We start from the raw sequence: 27,046 nt of genomic DNA, 5'->3' as shown, positions 1-27,046 counted from the left end.
CACTTCTGGCTTTTTTCTTTTTGCTTATGTGGTGCTGAGGAATCGAACCCAGGGCCTCATGCATGCAAGGCAAGCGCTCTACCACTGAGCCACCTTTCCATCCCACCACTTATATCTTGATGACATGATTAGCCTGGATACTCCTGAAAACATCATTTAAGGGTGTTTTGGGGGGTGGGGGTTTCACTGTTTTGGCATCTTGATTAGATTATTGATTGAAATTGTCTAACCCTTCTCCCATTCCCAGTGTTGGGGATAGGGCGGACTGAAAGTTCCAGGACTGCTTCTTACCCCCCACCCCACACACTGCCCCTGGAGGTCCTGGGCTTTTGAGCTCAGGGCTTTGTATTTGTTGGCAAGTACTCTACTACTTGAGTCATGCCTCCAGCCCTTCCTGCTCTTTCATTATTTTTCAGGAGCTTGTTCTTTTACCCTGGGCCAACCATGGACCATGATCCTCCTACCTCTGCCTCCTGTGTAGCTGGGATGCAGGCATGTGCTACCATGCCTGCCTTCCCTGCCCCTGCCTTTTTTAAAGTTAGTATTTGGGCTTGAAGTCAGGCCATGGTGCTCTTACTCAGCTCTTTTGTTTACAGCTGGTGCTGTAGCATTTGAGCCATGCCTCCCATTGTGGCTTTTTATTGGTTAATTAGAAATAGACTCACAGATTTGACTTCCCAGGCTAGCTTTGGACCAAGATCCTCAGATTGGAGCCTCCTGAGTAGCTAGGATTATAGGCCTGAGCCACTTGTACATTGGCTCCTCCTACCACAGCTTCCTGAAGCTGTCTGGGAGCCCACCTCGAGTTAACCTCATTAGCATAGAGCAGGTCTGAATAGAGAGTCTTTATTATGAGTAATAAATACTTCTTTCACTCTCTTATTTTTTTGTCAGTCGTGGGGCCTGAACTCTTGGCCTGGGCACTATCCCTCAGCTCTTCAGCTCGAGGCTAGCACTCTACCACTTGAGCCACAGCACCACTTCTGATTTTCTGGTGGTTTATTGGAGATAAGAGTTTCATGGACTTTTCTGCTGGGGCTGGCTTTAAACCTCAGTCCTTAGATTTGAGCCTCCTGGGTAGCTAGGGTTACAGGCGTGAGCCACTGGCACCTGGCACTTCTTTCACTTTTTTTTTTAATTTTTATTTTATTGTAAAGATGCTGTACAGAGAGATTTCAGTTACATGAGTAAGGTAGTGAGTTACTTTCCTGTTGAGCATTGTTATCCCCTCCTTTGTTGTTCTCCCACTAGCCCTTCTCTCCCCCACCTCCCTCACTCCTCCCTACTCCCCACCCCGAAGTTGTAAAGTTCGTTTCCAATATATTGCCTTGTGGGTATCATTGTTGCAATGGGTCATCTTGTGTCCTTGTTTCAGGGTTTTGTTATGCCCCTTTCCTCCCCAAATTAGACAAATGTATATGCATTCTTTCACTCTTATCACTCAGGACATTCTGGGAGCTCTGTGACAAAAACTGAGGACAAAGATCAAATATATGTGGCTTGTACCAAATCTGGATTGCTCTATATATAGTTCTTCTAATTCTAGAGTCCTTTCTGACTCTTAATACTTTATAGCCATTGGGATTAAAGAAAGTCATCCCATTCTGACTTTTAAATGTTTAGTTGTACTGTCTAATAGAATTCAGTATTGCTGGTAAGTTTTGAGGGTGTATCAGGCCTAGTTCAGTCCTCATTTTTTTGTGTCGTTTGGGATATGTCTCTCACTAGTTCTTGGATCTTTTCTCTTTCTTCCATGGCTATAAAGATCGTTTCATCCATTTAAAAAAGATAGCTCCATATCCTGAATGTGTATGCTTCAATAACAAGTACTATCTGGTCTCTAGATCAGCATTCAAGTTCTAGGGCAAGAAATCTTATCAGAGAAGAAGGCATCTCCAAGCTGGGATGCGGAGCCCCTCCCAGAAGTGGAACATCAGGAGCAGGGACTTGAGAGTTCACCCTTGGATCCTGGGGAGCTGCTTGGCCACACGGTGAAGGAGGAACCAGAGCTAGGTGAGGGGACAGTCACTCTCTTGGAGAAGTTTGGGGGTAGGGCTCAGGCCTGAGTGTGAAATGAAATAATACAGTGTTTGGAGACAGGGAAGAACTATTTTGACTTGGAGACTTTGAATTTTAAACCACTTTGATAGTGGTCCGGACCACTTGGATATGAGGTCCTGAGCAAGGAGGTAGGACAGACATGGATGCGACTGGAAGTTTGGAGAGGAATTAAACACAAGCATGAAAATTCAGGCAGTGGAACAGAGTGTTTTTGAAGAGTTTGCTCTTTGCTCTCTGGGGAGTGGTTAACGAAGACATCTGGATTCTGAACACTTCCTTTTCTCATTGCAGCTGTAGCTGCTTCTCAGATTCCTGCACGACCTGAGGACAGGCTTCTGGGAGACCAAGACTTGGGAGCAGTGCTCCTCCCAGGAACACCACAGGTGAGCTAGCTTCTGCTTTTCTTAAGCTGAGCCAGGCTTCCAGGAAATAGCAGTCACAGTTGGGAGGACTGACAGGGATGTAGTGTTGCTAGGGGGTAGAGAGGACAGCTGAGGTGGGCCACAATAACAGGATTATAGCTATAAGCTACTGCAGTAGGCTACTTGTGTGTAAGTATGCTGATCCTGGGGCTTAAACTCAGAGCCTGGGTGCTGCCCCTGAGCTTTTGTGCTCAGAGCTCTACCACTTGAGCCACAACTCCACTTCGGGATCTTTTGGTGTTTAATTGGAGATAAGAGTCTCATGAACTTTCCTGTCCAGGCTGGCTTTGAACCACCATCTGCAGATCTCAGCCTCCTGAGTAGCTAGGATTACTTATATAAGCCTCCAGTCCCTGGCTCCAGGCTACATTTTTATCTTTTTAGTTCATGCCCGTTGCTTTTTACCCCATGCTTTTCTCAGCAGTTATTGATCTATTTTCTATTACCATACAATAATTTGCATTGTCCAAAATTTTATGTAAGATGGAAAATTGCCAAATGATGCTTACCCTTTTCTTTGTACATTTTCATTTTTAACTGAGTTTATGTAGTTTTTCTTTGCATCTATTAATTGTATAACCTGCTTCACTGTGGTATGCCATACATGCATGTATTATTCTTGATCAGATCAGCCCACTCTGATGTTCTCTCTTTTCCTCATCTTCTCTTCATGTTGTTCAGTGGGGCTCATTCTACCATCTTCATTCATAGACATAACATATTTGGGAGATAACTTATACTCAGTACTGTACCATTGAAGCTTGGATATAATTCATGCCCCTCATTCTCTGTTCCCCACCCCTGCCTCTCAGACCTCCAAATAGTCCCCCAATTGAATCATGCCATATCTGTGTATATATCTACATTTAAATATCCAATCTCTGTCTGTAGCTGTCTAACAGTTCTAGATCCCATATGAACCTACACTGGGTGGAATGTTCTCATGTGTAGTAATAGCTTGTAAGCCCACAAGGTGGTGCTATTTCCACATAAAAATAGAGACACTGTATTTCTATATCAAACCTTATACTTCCCTCCAGAATAGAAAGTTAGGCCTTTTCCTTCTCTGGAAATTTGAAAAAGGAGCAAGATGGCTGCCACTGGTGTTTTGTGTTGTGTCTCAAGTAGGGCTTGTGTCCAAACTTTTCTAATTTCTTAGAACTAAGTTGTTGTTGGTATTAGCAGCAATCCTAGGGTTTGATCCCAAGACCTTTTGCTTGATAAGTAGATACTCTACCATTTGAACCATCCTGCCAATGTTAGTTATTTTCAAGTTAGGGTCTCATTTAATTCTCAGGCTGGCCCAGGATATGATCCTTCTATTTTACTTCCTCTTGTCATTGGGATGACAGGCATGTGCCCACTGTACCCAGTCACTGTATCCAGACACCCATGGATAGCACCATGTCCATCCACTCGTCCACCTTCCATCTCCAGAGTAGCTAGGATAATAGACTTGAGCCACTGTGCCTGGCTTCTTGGAAGTCTTTTGAGTGTGGCCTTAAACTGGAGATATTCTGTTCAGAGACTCCTGAAGCAACTTTTTTGTTGTTTAGAATGAGCTGCTTGTGATTAGGAATTTAGGTTCCTACTATTTTGGTAGTGACTGTGCTGGTACCCATGGATAGGCCCTGGGCCCAGGCTAGACAGCCAATCTTCATTTGCCAGACTTTTCTTCTGCTGCCTCTGAAGTCAGAATCTGTATGCTCTGACCCCAAGGTTGGAGGACTCGAGTGTTCATCAGTGTTTGCCAGGTTGGTTCTTTGCAGGTACTTTTTTTTTTTTGTAGAAGGTTACATACCTTTTTTTTTTTTTTGATTGTGATTAAGTGATTACATAATTTCCCGAATTTCACAGTATTGTGGAATAATGATACTCATTTAAAGTCACAAGTTCATTCTAACTTTCCTGGAGCAAATTGTCTATCACAGTTTATAACATATAACGGTGTACACATGTTATACACCATACATGTTATCAGCAGCATGGGGGTATTTAGTAGTGGTTCGACTAGATGAGTGGGAGTTCTTTGTTTCTTACGTCCTGTTAGTTTTGTCGTATCACCTAATATTTTGGATTTAGCATCCACTTATCAGGGAGACCATGTACCATCTCTTTGCTCTTGGCTTACCTCGCTCAACATGATTCCTTCTAGCTCCATCCATTTCCTGCAGGTACTTATTTAAATAGCCTATTCATAGGACACTAGCAGAATAAACCACTAGCAATTTATACTTTAAAAATTAAATGATTAGGGGCTGGGAATGTGGCTTAGTGGTAGAATACTTGCCTAGCATGCATGTAGCCCTGGGTTCGATTCCTCAGTACCACATAAATAGAAAAAGCCAGAAGTGGTGCTGTGGCTCAAATGGTGGTGCCAGCCTTGAGCAAAAGAAGCTCAGGGACAGTGCTTAGGCCCTGAGTTCAAGCCCCAGGACTGACATAAATAAATACATATTTTTCATTAAAAGTCATTTTTAAAATATGGTTTTAGTTAACAGTTGGCATATATAATGTTTATTGGGATAATGTTTCAGCTACCAGTCCTTTTCCACACTAAAAGATCCAGTATCTCCTTCCTCCTCTATCCTATCTCCTTTCCTTCCTCTTCTTTTTCTTCTTCCTTTCTTTCTTTCTCTCAGCATCTGATAATTCAGTATTTTTGACATTTCTCTCCTTGAGCCATTTCCACGATCTTTAGATGTGCTGCAGGGAGAGCACTGAGTCAGGGCTGGAAATGTCTTCCCTGAGCAGGATGTTGTATGTAATAGGAAGATGACTTCCAAAATCCTTTCCTCATCTGTTCCCGGTAGCCAGGCTATTTATGATATAAACAACTGTATCATGAGGGAAGAAGTAGTAAGGAAGGGATGGGTGAGAATGTTGAAAGGAGTGATATATATTCCATTTATAAACTGCTTTGTTAAATGGCAACTCCTTGTACAACTACTTAAAAACTATAATATAAAGTAAATAAACCATTATATCAACTTGAGAGTCCTGGAAACGGTGCAGAATCCCTTAATTGTCTCCACAAGGCCTTGGCATGGATCTAGGAGACTGCCTATGATAGTAATAATTATATCTGTCTGTCTGTCTGTCTCTGCCTGTCTGCCTGCCTGCCTGCCTATATTCTACCAAGGACTTGTTAGCCAAGGGTTGTTGTATTTCACCCTGATGACATAAATTAAGTATCTCTAGTATTGTGAGCAGGGTCTTAGGGACTTAGGAAGTACAGTGAAAGTTAATAGCAGAACACCTTTCTCAGAGAAATTAATGCTAGTAGTGGCAACAGTTCATCAAATACTTGTCAGTGTATACACATATGCACATGCACATGTAAATATTTAATGTGTGGGTGCTAGGAATGAAGCATGCAGTGTGCTGTGAAAACATGACACTTAACCTTGTTGCTTTCAAATCTCCTGACAGTCTTTAGACCCTAGTGCTCTCACTAGGTGACCACTGAGATGTCACAAGCTTATTTAAGATCACACAGCTAGAAAGTGGCCAGTAGGCATTTGGAACCCAGTCTGTCTGACTCCAAAGGATAGGCCACTAACCAGTCAGTTTCTAGTGGCCAGCTTCTTGCTGGGGAGATTAAACTTTGAATTGAGAAGAGCAGATTCGAGCTAGGCAGCATTCTCAGTTTTGGGTCTTCAGTCTGTACTTTTGTAAGAAGGCTTTCTTTGTGGATATTGTGGCATTTTTACTTCCCTATGTGGGACTAAAACCAATTTAACTGGTCCAGAGTCCAGATATGTATGGCTACAACATCCGTCCTTTCTCAAAGCCACCAATTTTAGTTTCTTTGCTTTCTTGAGTTCCCAAATTGTAATTACATAGTGTGAGCATCAGCTTCCTATTATTCACAAACACATAATACAAGCCTCTAAAGAGTTTTAAAACAGGGAACACTATAAAAAAGAATTCAACTTATTGTTTGTTCTCTACTCTAAAATGCATATGACTTTACAAAACACAAAACCTAAACCCTAAATGTTCTCTAACCATGGCAAGAAATACTGTTGTAAGGACCTGTCATTTTCCCCTCGGCCTCTTTGTTCCCTGGTCCAGGCTCCCGTGAATTCTCAGATCATCTGATGGCCAAAGTCCTGCAGCATATCCCTTTCTTCTCAGCTTTCCTGTGGCCCAGAAGTCAGGTTCAGACACCTTCACTGACATGACATTCTTATATTCTTTCCAGGATCAGTGGAGGCATCTGGATTCCACTCAAAAGGAGCAATACTGGGATCTCATGCTGGAGACCTATGGGAAAATGGTCTCAGGAGGTAAGGCTAGCTTGCTAGAGTAAGTTGGAAAAACTGGAAGGCATTTTCTATGCTTCCTCTGCTCAACTTCAGGGTTTGAGGGTAAAGAAAGTCATTAGAGAAACAGTTGGGAACTAGGGTGAATTACAGCTAGCAGAGCTACAGAACTTCTCATATTGCAAGTTTCTTTTGTTACAGGCAGGTTAAATGTGCTGCAGTAAATCTTTATAAAATGAGAGGTGGTATTTTTCTTTTAAGGATGATGAAAGTTAAGTGAGCTCATGTTCTTTCCTATTAAATCACACTGCCTCAAAATAACCACTGGTCAGTTCCTTGTCCTGATCCTTGCACCTGTCTGTCAGTGGTCTACAGAGTCTCTGTCCAGACTCGGGTTGTTAGAGCTTTTGCCATGTGCACTAGTTAGTTTGCAAGTACCAGTGTCTTTCATGCTCTCCATACTATTCTCAGGTGAGTTTTCTCAAGTGGACTACAGAGCCTTCAAAATTCCCTTCATGCTTAGGGTGTTCCTTTGAAAGACACAGCTTCAGCTCTTGACTTCCTCATTCATCCAGACCCACACACTTCTTCCTCTCTATGGCAGGTGTTTCCACCTCCAAACCCAACCTGCCTAATTCAACAGAGCTTGGGAAAGACCTGACAGGATTGCCCCCCCATATTAGTGAGAAGATTGCAAGACTCACCTGTGCAGGTCAGTGATTGATTGTGGGACTCCAGTTTCTTTTTACTTTCTCTTATTAAACTGGAGTTGGTGAACAAGGTATTAAGACTTGCTTTTATTGCCTTGGTTGCAGCCAGCCATGCCTAAGCTGGTCTTATTTGAGTACCACAGGTGAATGAATATCCTTGTCCTAGGAGATGTTTAAGTACATGTTAGCACATGTGTTTAATTGTTAAAAGAAGGCCACACATTTGATCAGCTGTCTTCAGTCTTGTCTGTTTTGGTACATTTCCTTCTTAGAAAGAATTAGAATTAAGATTGCCATAGATAGAGGCCAATGCAGATAACAGCTAGAATTCCTTTATATAAAGATTTATGTAATAACCTTTGCTAGTGAGAAAGTTCAGAGTAACTGGTGATAGTAATAGCCTTCCACGGTTGGCAAAATAAACACGAAAACATGTTTTATTTAATTGGTATGGCCCTAATGTTTGTTAAACAGCAGCATCAACAAACACTTCAGCTAAATTATATCTTAAGGTTGAGAAAGAAGAAATTTGAACTTACTTTGTTGTAAATAGGCAGCTACTCTTTGCTTTCTATACTCTTTTCTGAAGCACGTGTGTAAAGCTTAGCTGTAAAACTATACACACATGCACACAAATATTTTTACACATACCATAAGTTCTGGAACCTTGGAGGAAGAAAAGGAAGAACAAAAGATACCAAGGATGGGAATTGTGTGATGAGCACAGTTTTTCTCCTGTGAGAAAAAGTGTCTTTTCTATGGAAGTGTGTTGCTTGAAAGTCCCTGCTTCTGCCAGGAGGATTGTCTCTTATTTAGGAAAAGATGAATTGTTTTGTGATAAGGAAGGGTTTTTGAAACATAAGGTTTTGTTTTAAACTGGTTTCTTTTCCAGTTAGGATTAAGACACACCTCAGACTGCTCTACAGATAACAGAGGTTGTGGCTATATTTTGAGATTACCTAGGTACCCATTTCAAAGTCACCTTATTTTTGTAAATTTATTTTTTTGGTCAGTCATGGGGCTTGAACTCTGGGCCTGGGTGCTGTCCCTACACTCTTCAGCTCAAGGCTAGTGCTCTACCACTTGAGCTGCAGCACCACTTCCAAGTCACCTTATATAAATTCATTTTATCCTACTCAAAGCAGCCAATCAGGGGCAGATTGTGAACCTGAGCTTAACCAATCTAAGCAAAGGGGCAGGGCCTGCTGCAATAGGCCTGCTGCAAGATTTTTGGCTGATGATGTACCCTTCTGCAAAAGTAAATTTTAGATTGCTGATTGTTTATTTTCATGTCTATCATTATGACTCTAGTGGTTCTTGGAGAGCATATTTATAACATTCCCCAGTGGAGTATAATTAATTGGTTATCCTTTGCTAACATTTTGCATAGTAATATCAGCAATCATCAACAGAGACATATAAACTTTTTTAAATTTATGTTTTGGTGCTGTGTATCGAACCTGGGGTCTATTGCTGAGTTTTACCCCAGCCATGATTTTAATTTAAAGCAATATGTTTATCATGATACAATTTCACAGATTCCTTTGAAGGAATACTTTTCAAAGTGCACTTCATGGCCAGTGAGTAAGATTTTTTTCTTGATTATTTTTAGAATATTTTTAAGTTCATAGCAAAATTGATCAGAGTTCAAGAGTTTTTTTTTTTTTTCTAATGTACCTGTGTAAGTAGAATTTCGTGTGTGGTATTTAGGCCATTCTGTTTGAACTCATTCTGTTTTTATTTTAATCTCATCCTTTTCTTTTCTCTTTTCCCTCATCCTACATGCTGACATGGTTCCATTAGATTCTTCCTTGAAACAGATTGTGGAGAGTCTCTAAGGCTAGGCTACCTTGATAGCCAAAGAGATACACTTCAGGGTTCTTGGGGGGAATATGTGAAAGCAATTTTGGGGAGATTAATTTGGTAGTGATGTATAGGACAGACAGGAAGGGGAGAGTTGGAGGAGAGAAGCCTGTGTGGAGTTAATGCAAGAGGCCCAGGAAAGGGGAAGTGGGCTAACGTGGAGATACAGGAACATGATTGGAAAGTAATGGTTCTAGGAAATCTGACAATTAGCCAGACTTCTAGATCTATAGTCAGATCTAGGGCAGAAAGACAAGAGAACTGGGGGAAAGCAAAGGAAAGGGTGGTGCTGTCCAAAAGAGAAATGTGCATATTACTGAATTATGAAATGATAACACCTTTGTACAACATCTTGATAGTAACAATAAAATTATATTGAAAATACACAAGGGAATGGAGATGCTATGGAAGAAGAGCTCATAGCAAAAGCAGAGGAGCATGGGTCACCTTCAGAATGTCATATCCTCACACTTATCACCAAAATCCCAAGTGATTAAAAATTACTTGGTATAATGGTATTTTTTATTGTTATTTTAAGAAGCTGTACAAAATGGTAATAATTTCCTAAGCCAGGTTATGAGTCCAATGCTTCTTGGGCATTTTCCCCCCTTCTCTTCCTTTGCCGCATTTTCCCCTTCTTACCTAGTGTATATTGAATACAATGACTGCACCTTTCTTCCCTCCATTTCTGTGCTCCTGCATTTCCTACCCTACAAAAAAGAAAACAACATTAAAAAATAGCCTATGTTTCCATTTCTTAGAATTCGTTTTGATAAATAGTACTTTAGTTGGAATTCATTTTGATAAATAGTACGTTAGCTGTTCCAGGGGAGTTATGTTTGTGGATTCTCCCCTTTTGTACTCCCCTTTAGTCAGTTGTTTGTTTGTGTATAAATACATAAAGCCCTATGTGATTGATCATGTTGAGTTGTGTTTTAGATCTAGCTTCCATATATGAGAGAAATCTTGTGCCATTTGTCTCTCTGAGCTTGGCTTACCTCACTTAACTTGATTTTTTCTAGGTCCATCCATTTCCCTGCAAATGACATAGTATTATTCTTTTAAATGGATGAGTACAATTCCACTGTGTATAGGTACCACGTTTTCTTGAGCCACTTATCTATTGTTGGGCATCCAGGCTGTTTCCATAACTTGACTATTATGAATAGTTGGCACAATGATTTTAAGAGAGAGAAAAATAACAGGCAAGAATAGCAAAAAAAAGTTTGAAAGAAAAATGTTTTATGAATGATATAGAAATATCAAATGTGTTGTATATATTGTAAGGTTTGCTGGAAGGAACCCGCCACATGGTTCAGGCAGAAAAGAGTTTATTGGGGGAAGAGCAGACTGCCAGCTGAATGAGATGGAGATGTGCAGAGAGAAAAGAGACGAGAAAAAGAGGAGGGAACTTGTGGCTGAGGGGGATTATATAGGGGAAGGTGGGGAATTGTGACCACAGTGGATGAGGAAGTGACCTCAGAGTCTGGGGTTCTTTGCTGACAGTCAGGTTTCAGGCAGGTGATTTCTGGTAAGGCTATATGCTGTCTTTCAGGAAGAGGAAGGGGGGAGAGGCTGTTCTCCCAGACAAACCTAACATATATAAGGCAAGATAATTAAAATATCATGAGCATGATACAGAAATGGATGGGGAAAAAAATCAATGGAACAGAAAAAGGAGCGTGTAGGAAGAGATGTGGTCTGTGTAAGCGCTAGCATATGCTGAGGAAAGATGCCATACACATGGGCCTGACCCATTCTCAGTGAACAGAGCTAGGAGAAAAGATACTGTGGGTGAAGAGGGAAGAGTTGACTTATTTCTTATTTGTGTCATATATCAAATGAATTGGAAAAAAATAAAATGTAAAGAAAAAGAATGAATGAGACCTTTGCACAGTGCCTGGTGAAGTATGAGAACATAAAGGAAAGGATTACTATATTTGAGTAGGTCTGTAAAGTAAAACCTCAGTCATTTCTTTACATAAAAGTAACCCCAAACATTAAAATAAGCAGAATTAAATAGTGAAAAATGTTTTTCATGAACATGATAGTAAATAATATTCAGTATTATTATTAGTAGGTCTGAACTCAGGGCCTGTCACTTCCACCAGACCTCCAGTCCTAATTTTCCTAATTGAAGAAATGAAAGTAAGTTGATAAGAACAAGTAGCTTTCCAGTTCAGAAGTCTTGGAGTATAAGAAGTAGCTCATAAATGTGGAAAAAAGATCCATCCTTTTATAACAGGAATTAAAATGTAAAATAGCCAGGTATTGTTGGCTCACACCTATAATTCTAGCTACTCAGGAGGCTGAGATCTGAAGATTGCAGCAGGAAAGTCCAGGAAAGTGAAGCTGAGGCTCAGTGGTAGCCTTGAGCCATAAAGCTCAGGGACAGCACCCAAGTCCAGTGTTCAATCCTTAGGACTGGCACACCCCCTTCCCCCCCAAAAAAAAGGAAAAAAGAAACCAAAGCAACATAAAACCATTTTCACCCATTTAAATAGCATATATTTGAAAAGCATTCAGTAATTATGTATTCATTTAAGGATATATGCTTATTTTGGAGACAGGATCTTACTACGTAGCCTAGGCTGGCCTCAGACATGAACTTCCAGTGTCAGCCTCCCAAGTGCTGCAGGCATGCGGGTATTCCAGGTATCGCAGGCATGTGCCACCACACCTGGCAGTAAATAGTCTCTTCAGATCTAAGGATCAAGTAATGTTTAAAGTTGAAAAATAAATCTTACAGCCAAAATGAAAATATATTTATTATATGCATCATTAAGTAGTAGTCATGAAAAAAAGGAAAACCTTAACTGTTTATGTGAGTTAATAAAGCACAGATAGCTATGAAAACGGCCCTCGTTTGTAGTGTAAGCTACTTGGGAGGCTGAGAGAAGAGGATCACTTAAGCTTAGGAGTTTGGAGCCAGTCTGGGTAACACAGCCGTATCTGGTCTCATTCATGGCTGGATGGATAGATGGAAGGATGATAGAAAAACATGTAAATGTGCATTTAAGTGAGTGCTAGAGGATTCACTTTCACTCTGCAGCTCCATCCAGTGCCTTGCACCTACAGTGAAAGGACACATTAGTGAATTTCATTAATTTTTTAAGTTACTTGTGAAAGGGAGAATCCATGTTACACTGACCAAAATCACCACCTACATACATAGCTAGATACAGAACTATATATAATGCATCAATTATATCTGAAAATAGCAATCTATGCATATGTAAAGGTTAAATGAAAACCTCCGGAAGGATGTGTGTGCTTAGACTTGCCTGAGTAGTATGGTGGAGATTGATTTGGTTTTCTTTTGGTGATACTGAGGTTTGAACTCCAGGCTTTGGGCTTGCCAGGGAGGCAGTCTCCTGCTTGAGCCATACCTCCAGTCCTTTTAATCTTTTCTTCCTCCAAATTCTTGAGCATGATTGTTTATCTTTTACTTACAATGAGATAAAACTCAATCATTTAAAAATATTATACTTATGTGTCCTATTCCTGGAGGGCTCAGAGAAGCCTGCTGCGAGCCCTCTTGCACTGATCAGAAATTCTCAGCGCCAGAGAGGGCCTACTTAACCCTAAACCCAGCACAGAGCAACTGAGTCCAAAGGGCTCACGCTCTATGCTTTCCTTCCTCACTCGGAGATGCTCTCTTGGTAAAGAGAAAAGATACTTTATGATGACCCCATCACTGAATATGAGATAGACAACTATATAGCGTTCATGAAGCCATTTCAAACTGTTCTTTCTCTTTTCAGGAGAAAGGCAAGAGAATGACAAAGAGATCCTGAACCTGGCAGATCACAGGGCGCCTGAAGCTCTGGAAGGCCCCTGCCAGGCTTCTGGGGAGGCCCCTCCCCAGGCGGCACTCAGGGGCTTCTTTAGTGAGGAGGATATGCCAGGCTGCTTTGTGGAAGGAGAGCGCCTCCCTGAGGCTCCAGAAAACCTCCAGGGTGAGGGGTCAGGAGGACAGATTTCTCCACACGCAAGGAGTTCTGGGAAACAACTAGGTCATTACCTGCCTCCCCCTCCAGGTGAGCTGTCTGCCCTATGGCTGGAGGAGAAGAAAGAGGCCTCTCAGAAGGAGCAACTGAGAGCCCCCCTGGCCCCAAAGCTCCCCACCTGCAGGGAGTGTGGGAAGACCTTTTACAGGAATTCGCAGCTGGTTTTTCACCAAAGAACCCATACTGGTGAGACATACTTTCAGTGCCCCATCTGCAAAAAAGCCTTTCTGCGGAGCTCAGACTTTGTGAAACATCAGAGAACTCACACCGGGGAGAAGCCCTGTAAGTGTGATTACTGCGGGAAAGGCTTCAGTGACTTCTCTGGTTTGCGCCACCATGAGAAAATCCACACAGGGAAGAAACCCTATAAATGTCCCATCTGTGAGAAAAGCTTTATTCAGAGGTCAAACTTTACTAGACATCAAAGGGTTCATACAGGAGAGAAACCTTATAAATGCTCCCACTGTGGCAAAAGTTTCAGCTGGAGCTCCAGCCTTGACAAACATCAGAGCTCCCACTTAAGGAAGAGGCCTTTCCAGTAGTCACATCCCAGCTCCATCTGCGTACATTCTGTTCCACCCGGAACTGAACCCTGGGGGACAGCCTGCTCCATTTTTCGTGGATTGCACAGGAACAACCTGGACATGAATTTGGACTTGAAGATACATTGTTGGCCTCTGGACTGGATTTCATGGTGGTTTAGTTTCTTCCTTTTGCATCAGGGGAAAGAATAGTCTTTATGTTTTGTTTTATCTCTTCTTTTGGATTCCTTGGGACAAAACCTCTCACTGATTTAGTTTTTGGAGGTGCTTGTTGGGGAGGATTTCAGTGGAGTGGCTGCTCACCCAGAGAACCTGGATCAGCCCCTAAGAACTGGGGTTCTAGAGCAGGTCTGCTATAAAAGGGGAGGCATGGAGGGTCCATGGCCACATGCGTGCTCTTGGGTCGTGTGGGTGGAAAAATAACCTCAACTGTCCCTTGTTTGCAATAAATTGAGTCAAGCCACTTCCTGTCTTATTCATGTCTGATGTGTTCACCATGCATTGACTATAACTCAATGCACATTGTTTACCTAGAGGACCCTGTATGGTAGTTGAGCCCCAGGATGAGCCCAGGGAAAACTGTCCAGTGTGTACCTAACAGTGCAGTAACTGAACAGTGCTTCCTAGTGCTGGACATGGGTGGTGAGTGTGGCCAGTGTGGCCATACCTCCTCTCAGGTCAGCCCTGCTAGGCCTCCTTGCCACTTGATGGCATGCCTCCCACTTCCCTCCTTTCTCCTGGCATGCTACTTGGGCTTTGACTTTTTGCCAGAGTACTCTATGCTTAAAATTATCTTTAATATCTTCTTTTGCCAGTAGGTGTTAGGGAAAAATCCATAGTATTGATTTAGTTTTTAGTACTGTCTAGAGGCTTATTAACATATATATCTAACCTGTCCATCCAGTTGTCCTTGTCTTCAAAAGTTCCATGTCTCAAAGAGTTTTGCTATCTACAACAACCTTGGTCCTCTTGTTTGGTCTTCATTTGTTTCTTTTCTCTTGCAGTGCTGGGGAATCAAACCCAGGGCCTTACATGTGCTACACATGCACTCTGCCACTGAGCTGAACCCCAGCCCTCTGAAACCATAGAACCAGCACAGGCAACCACAAGATTTTCACAGACTTCGGTTGGAGTCCCCAGATTCCAGGAGACATTTGTTAACTTCTCTGTAGATAGCAGAGGGATAATAAAAGTCCCACTGAGGGCAGATACAGGGCCTGAAAGAACCAAGAAGGTAAGATGGTGGCAGAATTGGCATGGAATTCTGTATTCTGCCTAGTAGAGATTTATAGGGGATGGGATTAGATGTTTACATTGGATTCCCAAAGTGGCCTCCAAACTAGCAGTGATGGCATTTTGTTAGACTTCCTGAATCAGAGGTTCTGTAGGGTGGGACTCAGCAATTTTTTGACTTAACAAGCCCTCTAGGGAATTCCAGTGGCTGCTGTAGTTTAAGAATTACTGATGTGAATATTAATCAATCCCCAAATTAAGTCTCTACAAGGATATGAAGGAATAATGATCTCAGAAGCATTGCTGGACCCTTCCAGATTTTTCTTACCAAATAGATCGATTCATGGGCTCTCTAAATCTCATCACAACTGAAGAGCCCTTTGAATTTCCAGTGGATATTGGTTTCATGGAAGGAAATACGGAAAACTTTTAGGTTAAAAGGCTTTTGGCTCAGGGTTTCTCCTTAGGCTCCTCTCCGTTGATGTCCAGAATAGGAAGCAGGCTCCATGTATCCTCAGGACATATGGTTAGGTAAAAAGGAATTGATTCTGTGTGTGAACTCGTGAGTAATAACATATATAGACTACCCTGGCCTCCACCACAGACAGAAGCATTGTATTGTTAAGTAGCATTTATTGAAATATAACCATACCCATATTTACTTATCATCTAGACTTAGAGCTACAGATGAACAGAGCCTGCAAAGCCTCAAGTATGGTCTGGCTCTTTTCAGAACAGTTTCGGTGACCCCTCATGAAGAGTAATGTTACCTACACAGTCATGTGTATGCAGCTGGCCCCGCAGCAGCTGCCTAAAGGTGGAGACTGATTCATACATGAAGCTGATGAGCCTGGGCTCCTGGGAGCTAGACACTGAGGGTAGTTCTGTGTAACAGGGTCAGGGCTGGTGATTATTTATGAGTCAACCGCTCACAAAGCCTGGACCAGTTGAAGGGTAAAATCACTTTATTAGGAAACATTTGGTGCTATAAGATTCCCTGCCACAGTGTGGGCTGGCTCAGCCTTACTGAGGTATCCCACTCCAGTGGAGCTCCCTAGAGGAATTCTTTAGCAGTTGAGTGCTCATGATTTCTGATAGTGTTTTCTAAGTGTCTGGGGTTACCAGCCAGTGTCCAGCATCTGGCCAATCTCTCTGTTGTTATCTCAGGAGCCTGTCAAGCAGCTAAATCTGCAGAAGCAAGGCCACACCAGCAAGAACCCACTTGGATGGGTTTTCCTTTGTCTTCAGATTGAAAGTCCACACGTGGGTGGGTCCCCGCTGACAAGTCTTGTACACAGGGCAGGAATAAACCCCACGGCAGTCTTGCTTATCAGCAGGGATGGCCTTAAGGAACATCACAGGCATGGGGGGTGTCAGGTCCTTCAGTTTGGCCTCTGTAATGATCCCAGCCTGATGACGAGAAGAACAGGAAGAGCATTTTGATAAGACCCAGGGCACAGCCAGCCTTCCTCTGGTCAGAAGATGGGAGAGAGGAGAGACTGAGAATGTCCTGGGTGCATCTCTGCCTCTCTCCCCCAGGGTGCTCACCACCCACCCTGGATGGCATCTCACACATGGGATCACATTTCTGTCTTTTCAGCTAAATCATCTTTTTTTTTTTTTTTTTGAGACAAGATATGTAGCTCAGATTAAAATTTGAGATCAAGAGCTGGGATTCTAGGCATGTGCCACCACAACTGGCTTTAAATCACTTCCCGAGGTGGATCTTGGAAAGCTTTTTATTTACTGTGTACCTACTACTCCCTTTGGAGCTTGACTGTCAACAAGTTTTATTCATTCATTTTTGTAAGAATACATCTGACAGACAAGTGACTAGGTGCTGAGCAGTTAAAGAGGATGAAGGCCGTTATTTCAAGCCAGTGCTTTAGGTTTTAAGGCTTTGGTTATGTCCTGATTCTGCTTCTTTTGAGTTTCATAGCAATTTCATCCATCTTGAAAGCATTTCCACTTTTTTGAACAGAGCGACAGCATTCTCTCTTAGTCGTGACCAGTTTGTAGCTTTTTAGATGGGGCCTCCCTGTGGTTTTAGAACATGTCTCAATAGAGTTGTCTCAGGTCACTGTCTAGTTAGCTAATTTTTTTTTTTGTCCTGAGAAATGCTCTCTGGACAAGAGATTGTCTGGCCAAGTTAAACTGGAAAATCAAATGGTGCTTCTCATACTTTGTATTTGAAGCTTTATCAGCAGTTTGAAGCAAATAGGGTAATTGTTCAACCTGGTGTTTTCCAAATTGAGTTGACCACAGGGCACCCTTCATGTGGTAATAAGTGTTTTATGGAACATACTTTGAGAAATGCTGATCCAGAGTGATTCACAAATTTCTCACCTGTGTCCATGAGACTCTGAGCCTCTTGCAGACAGAATTTGGTTCTTTTTACAGGCTGGTATAAGGCATTGTCACAGAAATATGCACTGGATCCCTTGTCCTCAGAATTGAATCAGGTGTAGGAGCAGGGCAGACTTTGCCCTCACAAAACCAACTCTTTTGAAGGATACAACCCTGTGCATTTTCATATGTTCACAAAGTCGTGCAATCGCTGTCACTCTAATTCCAGACCATTCTCATCTATCCCTAAGCAAGCTCTGCAACCATTAATAGTCAATATGAATACTAAGGGATTAGCAGCTCCAATTATTATGGTTGAGTTGGTTCAATTCTGTTAGTTTTCATTCCTGTATTTTGGGGGCTCTTGTTGAGTACATGCATGCTTATAACTAGTTCTCTTTTTCTCTAAAATCCCTATCTATTCTACCTTTTCTTCGGTAATAGCGTATAAAATGAATTGTGATAACAGCACTGATCCTTTGCTATCTTTTTTTTTTTTTTTTGGGGTCCGGGTCTGAGCTCTGGGCCTGGATGTTGTCCCTCAGCTCTTCAGTTCAAGGCTAGTGCTCTACCACTTGAACCACAGCACCACTTCTGGCTTTTTTCTTTTTGCTTATGTGGAGCTGAGGAATCAAACCAAACCCAGGGCCTCATGCATGCAAGGCAAGCGCTCTACCTCTGAGCCACCTTCCCAGCCCCTCCTTTGCTATCTTTTGACTACTGTTTGGGTGGCCTGCCTATCTTTTTCCATGTTTACTTTCAACCTATTTTTTTTTAATGTTCTTTGCATCAAAAATATCTCTTGTAGATGGTATATAGTTGGATCATGATGGGCTTATTTTTTCTTTTTGTAAATCTGGATTTGAACTCATTCTACCACTTGAGTCATATCTCCAAGCACATTTTGCCTTTTGCCTGGCTGGCTTCAGATCGCACCAGATGCATAGCTGAGACTGCAGTCATGAGCCACTGTTCCTGGCTATACACATAAGATTTCTTAGAAGGGCGCTAGTTATTGGATTTAAGAGTCCATGATGATTTTACCTAATTACATTTGTCTGCAAAGGTCCTGTTTCTAAACAAAGTTACATTCTGAGACTCTGGGAGGACGTATATCTCTAGATGCATATTTCCCTGGCCTCCTGGGATCTTCTAGAGTGTCTGACAGTTTTGCCTGATTATTTTAGTATTATCTTCTAGGAAGAGTTTTGTGTCACCCACCAAATAGGCTACTTGACAAAGCACTCTTCCTAGCTCATGTGTCTGGGAAGCATAAACTTGCTCCAGAGTTATCCATCCTTGTCCATTTCATTACCTCAACCATCCATGCTTGTTTGACATTTCCTCTCTGTGCTAAATACCTTTTGTAGTCTTATGGTAACTCAATTTTTTTTATTAGTCTTCAATGAGGAATCCTTTCAAAATGTCACTTTTAAATGACACCGAGTGACTCTTGGCTGATGCAAAATGACAGAAAAGTCAGAAGGAATCCTGCTGACCTAGAGATCCCCAGGTGAGATGAGGAAGGTGTAATCACAGCTCAGGTCATACAACAGCAGGCCCAGCTGACTCCAGTACCTCAAGTTCCAGCTGCTATGCAAGAGTCTTTCATAGACACCTGCTTGAGTGTCATGATGACTCCGTTCTCTCATTTTACAATGGAGTGAACAGATATGGAGAGAGGAAACTATCCCAAGGTTAGAGTTGATCAACGGCGGTGAAGGGACACAGGTCCAGTCAGTCTGGTTCCAGGGGCCTCAGGTTTAACCTCTGCAAAGCCAGTGGTCTCTGTACCACCCAACTCCTGGCTGATAAAAATGGTCCCAAGGAAAGAAAGATACAGTAGCATCCCTTTTGGCGGTCATACTTTATGGGATGCCGCGTGTGTGCATTTAGTCAGCTGCCCCAGGATGCTGCTTGGTGCATCCGAGGCCTTACCTGCGTGTCCCAGCGGGCACCCTCCATGAAGAGCCCGTGGATGTAGGCCCCTTCTCGAGGTGGGCTCCGGAACTCTTCCCTGCTCTTCTTTGTCACGTCACATTGGAGGGCCATCTGGTCCAGGGGCCATTCATTCTTGCGGGCCATGGACTGCATGATGGCGGTCAGGAAGGACTGGGGGTTGAAGAAACCTGTCAGCCACACTGTGGCGGGCATGGCAAAGTCACCTGTCCAAGCCTCTAGCTCCTTGATTCGACTGAGGAGGTCCAGAAACCAGGCTGCCAGGCCTGCTGTGGAGGGGTAGGCTCGCCTGGCCCAGGACTCCGGCACCATGTCGAGATAGAGGGCATTCTGGAGGTTTTCCATGTCACTGGTCATGGTCAACTCCCCCTGAGGACAGAGAAGGAGAGGGAGTGAGGGGACACCAGTCCCACAGACCTGTGGCTTATGGCACCCAACCAGATGGAAAATGGTGCCAGTGGCAGGGTCTTCTGTATCTATCACACTTGCATTGCAAGCGCGCCTCCTGGAGTCTGGTCCTTTAGAATTCCCCTTGCACCACCCACGTCAGGGGGGGCTCCCCTGTCTATAGATTGTCAGAGAGTACAATTGCTCCCCCCTGAGGACCTTAGCACGCCTTTGCTTCAAAAGTTTGCAATGGCGAGTTTACTACTGTGATGAGTTGCTTTTGTTAACAATGCCACAAAATAGTCCATGCTTCTTATTGCCATTATTGTGAGTTAGGGGTTTGCTATGTAGCCTAAGCTGCCTCCAACTGCCAGCCTTCCCGCTTCAACTTCCTGAATGCTGGGATTACAGGTGTGTGCCACCACACCCAACAGATAGTGCTGTTAGCTTTGCTTTTTTTTCACAAATCAGTTTGCGATTTATTAAATTTGGATGCATGTACAGAAGTACATTGTGCCCAGGGAAGTTTACTGTCATGAGAGCTAACGGAACTAGAGGCCCCATCAGATTTGTCATATAACATAATCCAACAGGACTTGTAGGGTTTTAGACTGCTGTGGCACTAGAAAAATGGGTGATGGAAGCATCCTATTTCTTGGGCTCCTTCCTTTCCTTTCCTTTCTCCTTTCCTTTCCTTTCTTTCCTTTCCTTTCCTTTCCTTTCCTTTCCTTTCCTTTCCCCTTTCCTTTCCTTTCTCCCTTTCCCTTTCCCTTTTTGCCTAGGGCTTGAACTCAGGGCATAGGTGCTGTCCTTGAGCATCATGTTCAACCGGCAGCTGACTCTGCTTTGTGTGTGTGTGTGTGTGTGTGTGTGTGTGTGTGTGTGGTGTGTCTAATTGGAGATAAGAGACTTATGGCCTTTCCTGCCCAGGCTGGCTTTGAACTGTGATCCTCAGATCTCGGCCTCCCTAGTTAGGATTTTTTTTTTGCTTATGTGGTGCTGGGGAATCGAACCCAGGGCCTCATGCATGCAAGGCAAGCGCTCCACCACTGAGCCACCTTCCCAGCCCCAGTAGTTAGGATTATAGGTGTGAGTCACCAGCACCTAGCAGGCACCTGTTCTATTGAAATGTTTTTGTGTGTGTGCTATTTGGAAGCTTGAATTCAAGGCCTAGGCACTGTGGCCTGTCACTTGAACCACAGCTCCATTTCTGACTTTGTGGTGGTTAATTGGAGATAAGAATCTCATGGACTTTCCTGCCCCAGCTGACTTTGAACCTTGATCCTCAGATCTCAGCCTCCTGAATACATAGGATTACAAGTGTGAGGCATGAGCACCTGGCCTTAAATTTTTTATTCATTAAGAAATTATCTCTATGTAGTTGTACCAAGGGGATTTGAGTAGACATGTCAGTTCATGAGAACATTGTGTCTAGATCATTATCAGACCCTCCATTATTCTCCCCCTAGTCACCTGTTCTGAGAACTGGGCCACAGTAGATGAGCACCGAGGTTGGATGGAGCTTGGGACACTGACAGCTGCTGTCCGTTAGTTTCTATAGAGAAGCCTTTGTTTCTGGCCAGCTCCCCATGCTAAGCCAACAGCTTCCTCTCTGTTCCCAGATCTCAGTGAAGCTATTCACTTTTAAAAGAGTTTTGTTATAAAAAGCAATGTTGGGCTTAGGAAATGATTAAAGCAAGGACTCAGAGTTCAAATCCAAAGATGAGAGAGAGAGGGGTGGGGGAGAGAGAAAGGGAAACAGTGAAAATATATATGGTATTGCCAGGTTCTGGTGGATCACAGCTGTACTCCTGGCTATGCAGGAGGCCGAGAGATCTGGAGGACCAAGGTTTGAAGTTGGCTGAGGAAGCAGAGCCTATGAGATACCAGATTCAATTAACTAACAAAAAGATGGACTGGAGGAATGGTTTGAGTGGTAGAGCATCAATGATGAGCAAGCAGGCTGAGCAAGAATGTGAGGTCCTGAGTTCAAACTCAGTGACACCTATATGTATAGGTATACATATGGCATAAATATATATATATATATATATATATATATATATGGACACAGAAGACAGATGTTTTGGAGTGAAATGACTATACAGTTCTACCATTGATATGGCCATTATTTATATGTCCAGAGCCATAAAAAGTCCACTATCAAGAATGAAACCTGAGGGCTGGGAATGTGACTTAGTGGTAGAGTGCTTGCCTCACATGAATGAAGCCCTGGGTTTCAATTCTTTAGTACCACATACACAGAAAAGGCCAGGAGTGGCACGGTGGCTCATGTGGTAGAGTGCTAGCCTTGAGCAAAAGAAGCTCAAGGACAGTGCCCAGGCCCTGAGTCTGAATCCTGGGGTGAGCTATGACTGTGACAATGGCTGTAGTGTTGGCCGCTGCTGCAATGCCCATACCCTGTTGGGAGAAGATGGGTAGCTACTGGGTAGGACGAGCCATATGGAAACTGTGCCTTTGGCTCAATTTTGCTGTGAACTTAAGGCTGTTTGACAAAAATGAAGGTTGAATGTGTGTTTTCTCCCTTTAATGCACGATTTAATGCTTTAACACCTTTCAGAAAGTTAAACTCATTTGAATAGCAGAAAGACATAAAATGTGCAATTTGGATTCTTTAAAATGTTCTCACATTTGCTTATAAGATGGTAATTTATTCTGGCCATGACCTTGTACTTTCTAATTGAAGGTACAAGTCATGGAAACTTAAAGCAGGTACTTGTTAGGGGTTTTTCTTTTGCTGTGTGTGTGTGGGGGGGGAGGTGGGTGAAATAAGTTAAGAAAATAAGCAATCCCCCGTCTCTAGTGAGATCAAGTGTTTGCATGATTTCGAGCAGAAGTTGAAAGGACTTCACCCTTCAGAAGAGGATCTGAGAAGAGACATGAGAAAACTCTGTCTCCCCCCCACACCTCATCTCTAAGTGTGCCTGTGTCCCCTTCTGAGGAAGAGGACTATACACCTACAGACATCTGCCAGTGTATCTTGGAAGGGCTTCGAAAACAGAGCATCATGGGGCTTTGAACTCAAGGCCTAGATGTTATCTCTAGGGTGTTTTTTGGCTCAAGGATAGCGTTCTACTGCTTGAGCTACAGCACCATTTCCAGTTTCCTAGTGTTAATTGGAGATGAGTCTCATAGACTCCTGCCCTGGATGGCTTTGGACCACCATCCTCAGATCTCAGCCTCCTGAGTAGCTAGGATTACAGGTGTGAGCCACCAGTACCTTGCAGCCCCTTCTTCCTCCTCCTCCGCTTCTTTCTCCTCCTCCTCCTCCTTTTTCTCCTCCTCCTCCTCCTCCTCCTCCTCCTTTTCTTCCTCCTCTTCCTCCTCCTTCTCTTCCTCTACTTTCTCCTCCTCCTTCTCTACCTCCTCCTCCTTCTCCTCTTTTCTCCTTCCCTCCCTCGTTTCTCTCTTCCTGTTTATCTTGCTCTGTAGCCCAGGCTAGCCTTAAACTCATCATCCTCCTGCCTCAGACCACCAAATGTTGGGATTAAATGCATGCACTGCCATGCCCAAGAAACTTTTCTTTCTGCAGTGCTGGGGGTTTGAACCTAGACCTCACACTCTGTAGGCAAGTGCTGCATCACTGAACCATACACTCAGACCGTAGCCTAGCTACAATCAAATGTTTAGCCGGGCGCCAGTAGCTCACGCCTGTAATCCTAGCTACTCAGGAGGCTGAGATCTGAGGATCATGGTTCAAAGCCAGCCCGGACAGGAAAGTCCGTGAGACTCTTATCTCCAATAAACCACTAGAAAACAGAAAGTGGCACTGTGGCTCAAGTGGTAGAGCGCTTGCCTTGAGCTGAAAAGCTGAGGGACAGTGCCCAGGCCCAGAGTTCAAGCCCCACGACTGACCAAAAAAAAAAAATGTTTAGTAGTTTGGGAGTAGGGATATGGCTCAAGTGATAGAGCACTAGCCTTGAGCAAAAAAGCTCAAGGACAGTGCCCAGGCCCTGAGTTCATGACCGACAAAAACAAACAGTTCAAATGTTCAGAAGTCAGTTGTCATTAGTATGTATTATTTCAAGGCAAATCTAAAAAAGCATGGATTTTCATGCAGTAGCCCTCACAGGAAGAGAACTGTCTGGATATGATGGTTTGAAAGTTATGGCTGATGGTCTTGTGAAAGCATCTTCAGGATGCTGGAGTGTTGGACTTTTGAGAGTATGATTAGCATGAGTCAGTACCACTTTGCCATCAACTCTGGGAAACTCAGAGCCTGTGACTCTATATCCTTAGGCCCAAGAGCTTGGATATCAGTGGTGAATGTCCCAAGGAAAAGCATCTCTGTGGGGACACACTTGTGGCCGGATGGCCTTTCCCAGGGACTCATACATGTGCCTTGAGTTCCCATGGTCCTCAGGGCCTCAGGACTGTGCTTCTCCGCTGAGGAGTTTTGGATGGACATCAGTGATGGATTCGTGTGGATAAGGATTTCTCTAGGACAATGCGCAGGGTCTTCACTCGATGACTTCAAAAGTGGGAACTTTTAGATCAAATGCATGTGTGGGGCAGAACATTTGAGTCTGCCCTGTTGGGGGGACATGACCTGCCTGTGTCCCGCTCTGTCAACCAGAAATAGTTGAGATGGTTCTAGAGAAAGAATGAATACCCCCAAATTCCTGGCTCCCCCCTGGCCCCTGCCAGGGAAGTGGATCAGCAGAGCTGCATGAGCCTTCAAGCCACCATCCCCACAGCAAGCTTGGAGCTGATGGTCCCCATTGCTCCACTTAACAGCCTCCACCCTCCAGCCTCCCCCTGTCCCTCACAGCAACCCTAACATCCTGGGACCCCTCTTGTCTCTACCCCTTCTGCTGGGTCCACTCCTGTTCTCACTTCTTGGCACAGATCTTCTCTCTTCCTTACACCTTGGTGTTTTCCCTCCCCTGAGTTCTGCTGCCTTCTCCTTGGGCCCTCCTCGTCAGCACTCCATCCTCCAGCCTTTCCTTCTGCCTGCTGCCTCTCAGCTGTGTGGCAGGAGCTGAGCTCATCCTAAGGCCCACGGGTTGCCAGTGGGTCTGATGACTGGGCTATCCTCCTGAGACCGGATTCCTGATGGCATGTTGAGTGGAGACCATTCTGTCTGTCCTCGGGGTCATGGAGGGAGCAGGAAGGAAATGATCTTGAAACATCTGGGTCATTGTTTGGAACAGTCACCTTCGGCTTACCTGAGAGAACCTTCGCTCCACTCAAAGTAAAACTCTTAGGGCAGGTTTTGTGACCCCCCTTCCTCCTCATACATCCCCTGTTCCCTGTCCCTCCTTCCTTCAGGGCCTTCCCTGCAGTGCCAGTCCCGCAGCCTTCCAAACTCAGTCCCATCCGTCTGTCCTTTCTTCCCTATGTCTCTCCAGGTGACACTGAGCAAATCTTTCCTTGCCTTCCACCCTGTTCTTGTGTTTGCTTCCCCCAGTGACTGTACAGGAAAGGAAGGCTCAGTCTCTTTGGTACCTTGGCAAATCTCAGCACTGCAATTTTCCCCCAAAGCTCATCGATCATCATTGGGTAGACTAGGCTGAGAGGAGAGAAACGCCACCGCCCCCCTCATCTGTGCCCAGGCATGTTTGGTGATGGATGACATCAGACTGCAGTGAAGGCTCTGGGAAGAAAAAATGAGTGTAGGAATTGGAAGTCGAATGGGAAAATAGACTGTGTTAAATTCCATGGAGTCAATGAGCTAAGATTGTGGTGAGCCGACCCAAGATAATTGTTGCTGTGTTCCTGCTTACCACAGCAATGGAGACACACCATGGGACAGTAGAATTTTGGATTTCATTTGATTAGATGCTGGTCTGGAGTTTGGAAACATTACCAAATATGGTTAGTCTTCAGCATCTCATTCTTGTCTTTTCTTTTTCCCCTTCATTTATTTACATTGAGGAAGAAGAAATTGAAAATATAAGAAAACCCCATGGACCTAGCTTTCACAGGGTATTACATAGTTTGTAGGTCTGTCTGCACATGGAAAATTCACAATTGTTTTTCCTGCACACACACACACACACACACACACACACACACAGCTATGATAGTGTCACCCTCCAAACCACAGCATGGTACTATCTTTTTCTATACACAGACCTCCAAGGCTTTTCTGAGCTTTCATGTTGGCTCCTACTGGCTTCTCACTTCTTTCTGCCTGGATTATAATTCCCCTCTGTTCCTTTCCACTGTCCCTGCTTCTTTCCTTTCTCCTTCTCCTGCCCCTCTCCCTGCCCTCCCCTCTCCCATTCTCTCTCCCATGCTGTAGATAGAAACCCAGGTCTTATGTAAGCCAGGCTTGTGTTCTACCAGGGAGGTGGAGCAGGGGAATACAATGTGAACTAGTACCAGTCTCACTGCTCAGCTCTTCGAAGGCAAGAAAGGCATCCCATCTACCCACCGTCCTGGCTAACGATCATACCAGCTTCTGTGCTGGGCACCTTATGCCATATCTCACAGGGAATATAGGACATGCCATTCTTATTCATCACTAGGAGAAACAGTGGGTTTTTCTTTGCCCCAAAGAAATACCAGAGCATGTGCACTATCCTGATTCTTTTCTGATTACTTTCTGGTTGCTCACCTTCAGGCCCAGGCCCAGCTCTCTCAGTGAGCGCTGAATCTCTCTGGTGAGGATGTTCATCCGTTCGCACTCCTGGAAAGCGACAACAATGTAGGGGCTGCGCTCCTCCACTTTGGCCATCAGCTCTGACATGTTAAATTCATCTGTCACTCGATCCAGTATTTCTTCTAGAAGCACCTTGACCTGTCCTCACAGCAGAAAACACAGGATTATGAGGGGTTCTATCCTCCAGCAGGGCTCCGTCCTCCAGCCGTGTGGCAGATGCCAGTCACCCATCCTCCTCCCCCCTCTCAGCCCTGGCCACATCCTTGACTGCTTGCTTAGGTCAACTAGATCAGGGTGCAAGACTGACCGCGGGGGAGTCTCTCCATAACTGGCAGTGCCCTGGGGCTTGTGTGGCCAGCTTGAAAAGATGAACACAGATGCCTTTTTAAGCATTGGGGTTGAAAAGTCCCAAGCCTGACCCAATTATCAAGTCAAAGTATGAAGCCATAAGTAGATGCGGGCCCGGATGGCCTCAATGGGGTGCGTGAAGCTGAACCAAGGAGCAGCAAAGATGATTGTGTATGTGTGTGTGCATGTGTGTGTGTTGGTGTGGTAGCATATATACGTACAGTGTGTGTGTGCATGTGTGTGTGTTGGTGTGGTAGCATATATACGTA

At 43.9% G+C, this 27,046-nt stretch overlaps 2 protein-coding genes across 2 annotated transcripts in view; one reads left to right on the top strand and one right to left on the bottom strand.

The window, feature by feature from the left end:
* Window positions 1–1,714: 1,714 nt before the first annotated feature.
* Window positions 1,715–14,339, top strand: Znf18 (zinc finger protein 18). The gene is made up of 6 exons (XM_013013105.1): window positions 1,715–1,768; window positions 1,845–2,013; window positions 2,353–2,444; window positions 6,691–6,775; window positions 7,356–7,463; window positions 13,089–14,339. The coding sequence occupies exons 1-6, from the start codon at window positions 1,715–1,717 to the stop codon at window positions 13,874–13,876; spliced, it is 1,296 nt and encodes a 431-aa protein (XP_012868559.1). The 3' UTR covers window positions 13,877–14,339.
* A 1,717-nt stretch (window positions 14,340–16,056) lies between these two features.
* The window catches only part of Dnah9 (dynein, axonemal, heavy chain 9), a 354,260-nt gene continuing 343,270 nt past the window's right edge, over window positions 16,057–27,046 (bottom strand). The window contains exons 67-69 of the mRNA XM_013013168.1: window positions 26,385–26,567; window positions 19,394–19,783; window positions 16,057–16,519 (exon numbers count right to left, since the gene is read on the bottom strand). Coding sequence (XP_012868622.1) covers window positions 16,292–16,519; window positions 19,394–19,783; window positions 26,385–26,567 — 801 coding nt within the window. The 3' untranslated portion in view covers window positions 16,057–16,291. The remainder of the gene's footprint in view (window positions 16,520–19,393; window positions 19,784–26,384; window positions 26,568–27,046) is intronic.

The sequence above is a fragment of the Dipodomys ordii genome, unplaced genomic scaffold (genome assembly GCF_000151885.1).
Source record: "Dipodomys ordii isolate 6190 unplaced genomic scaffold, Dord_2.0 Scaffold19, whole genome shotgun sequence".
Taxonomy (NCBI): domain Eukaryota; kingdom Metazoa; phylum Chordata; class Mammalia; order Rodentia; family Heteromyidae; genus Dipodomys; species Dipodomys ordii.
Note: the sequence above shows the minus strand (reverse complement) of the source record. Positions and strands in the feature narration are given on the sequence as shown.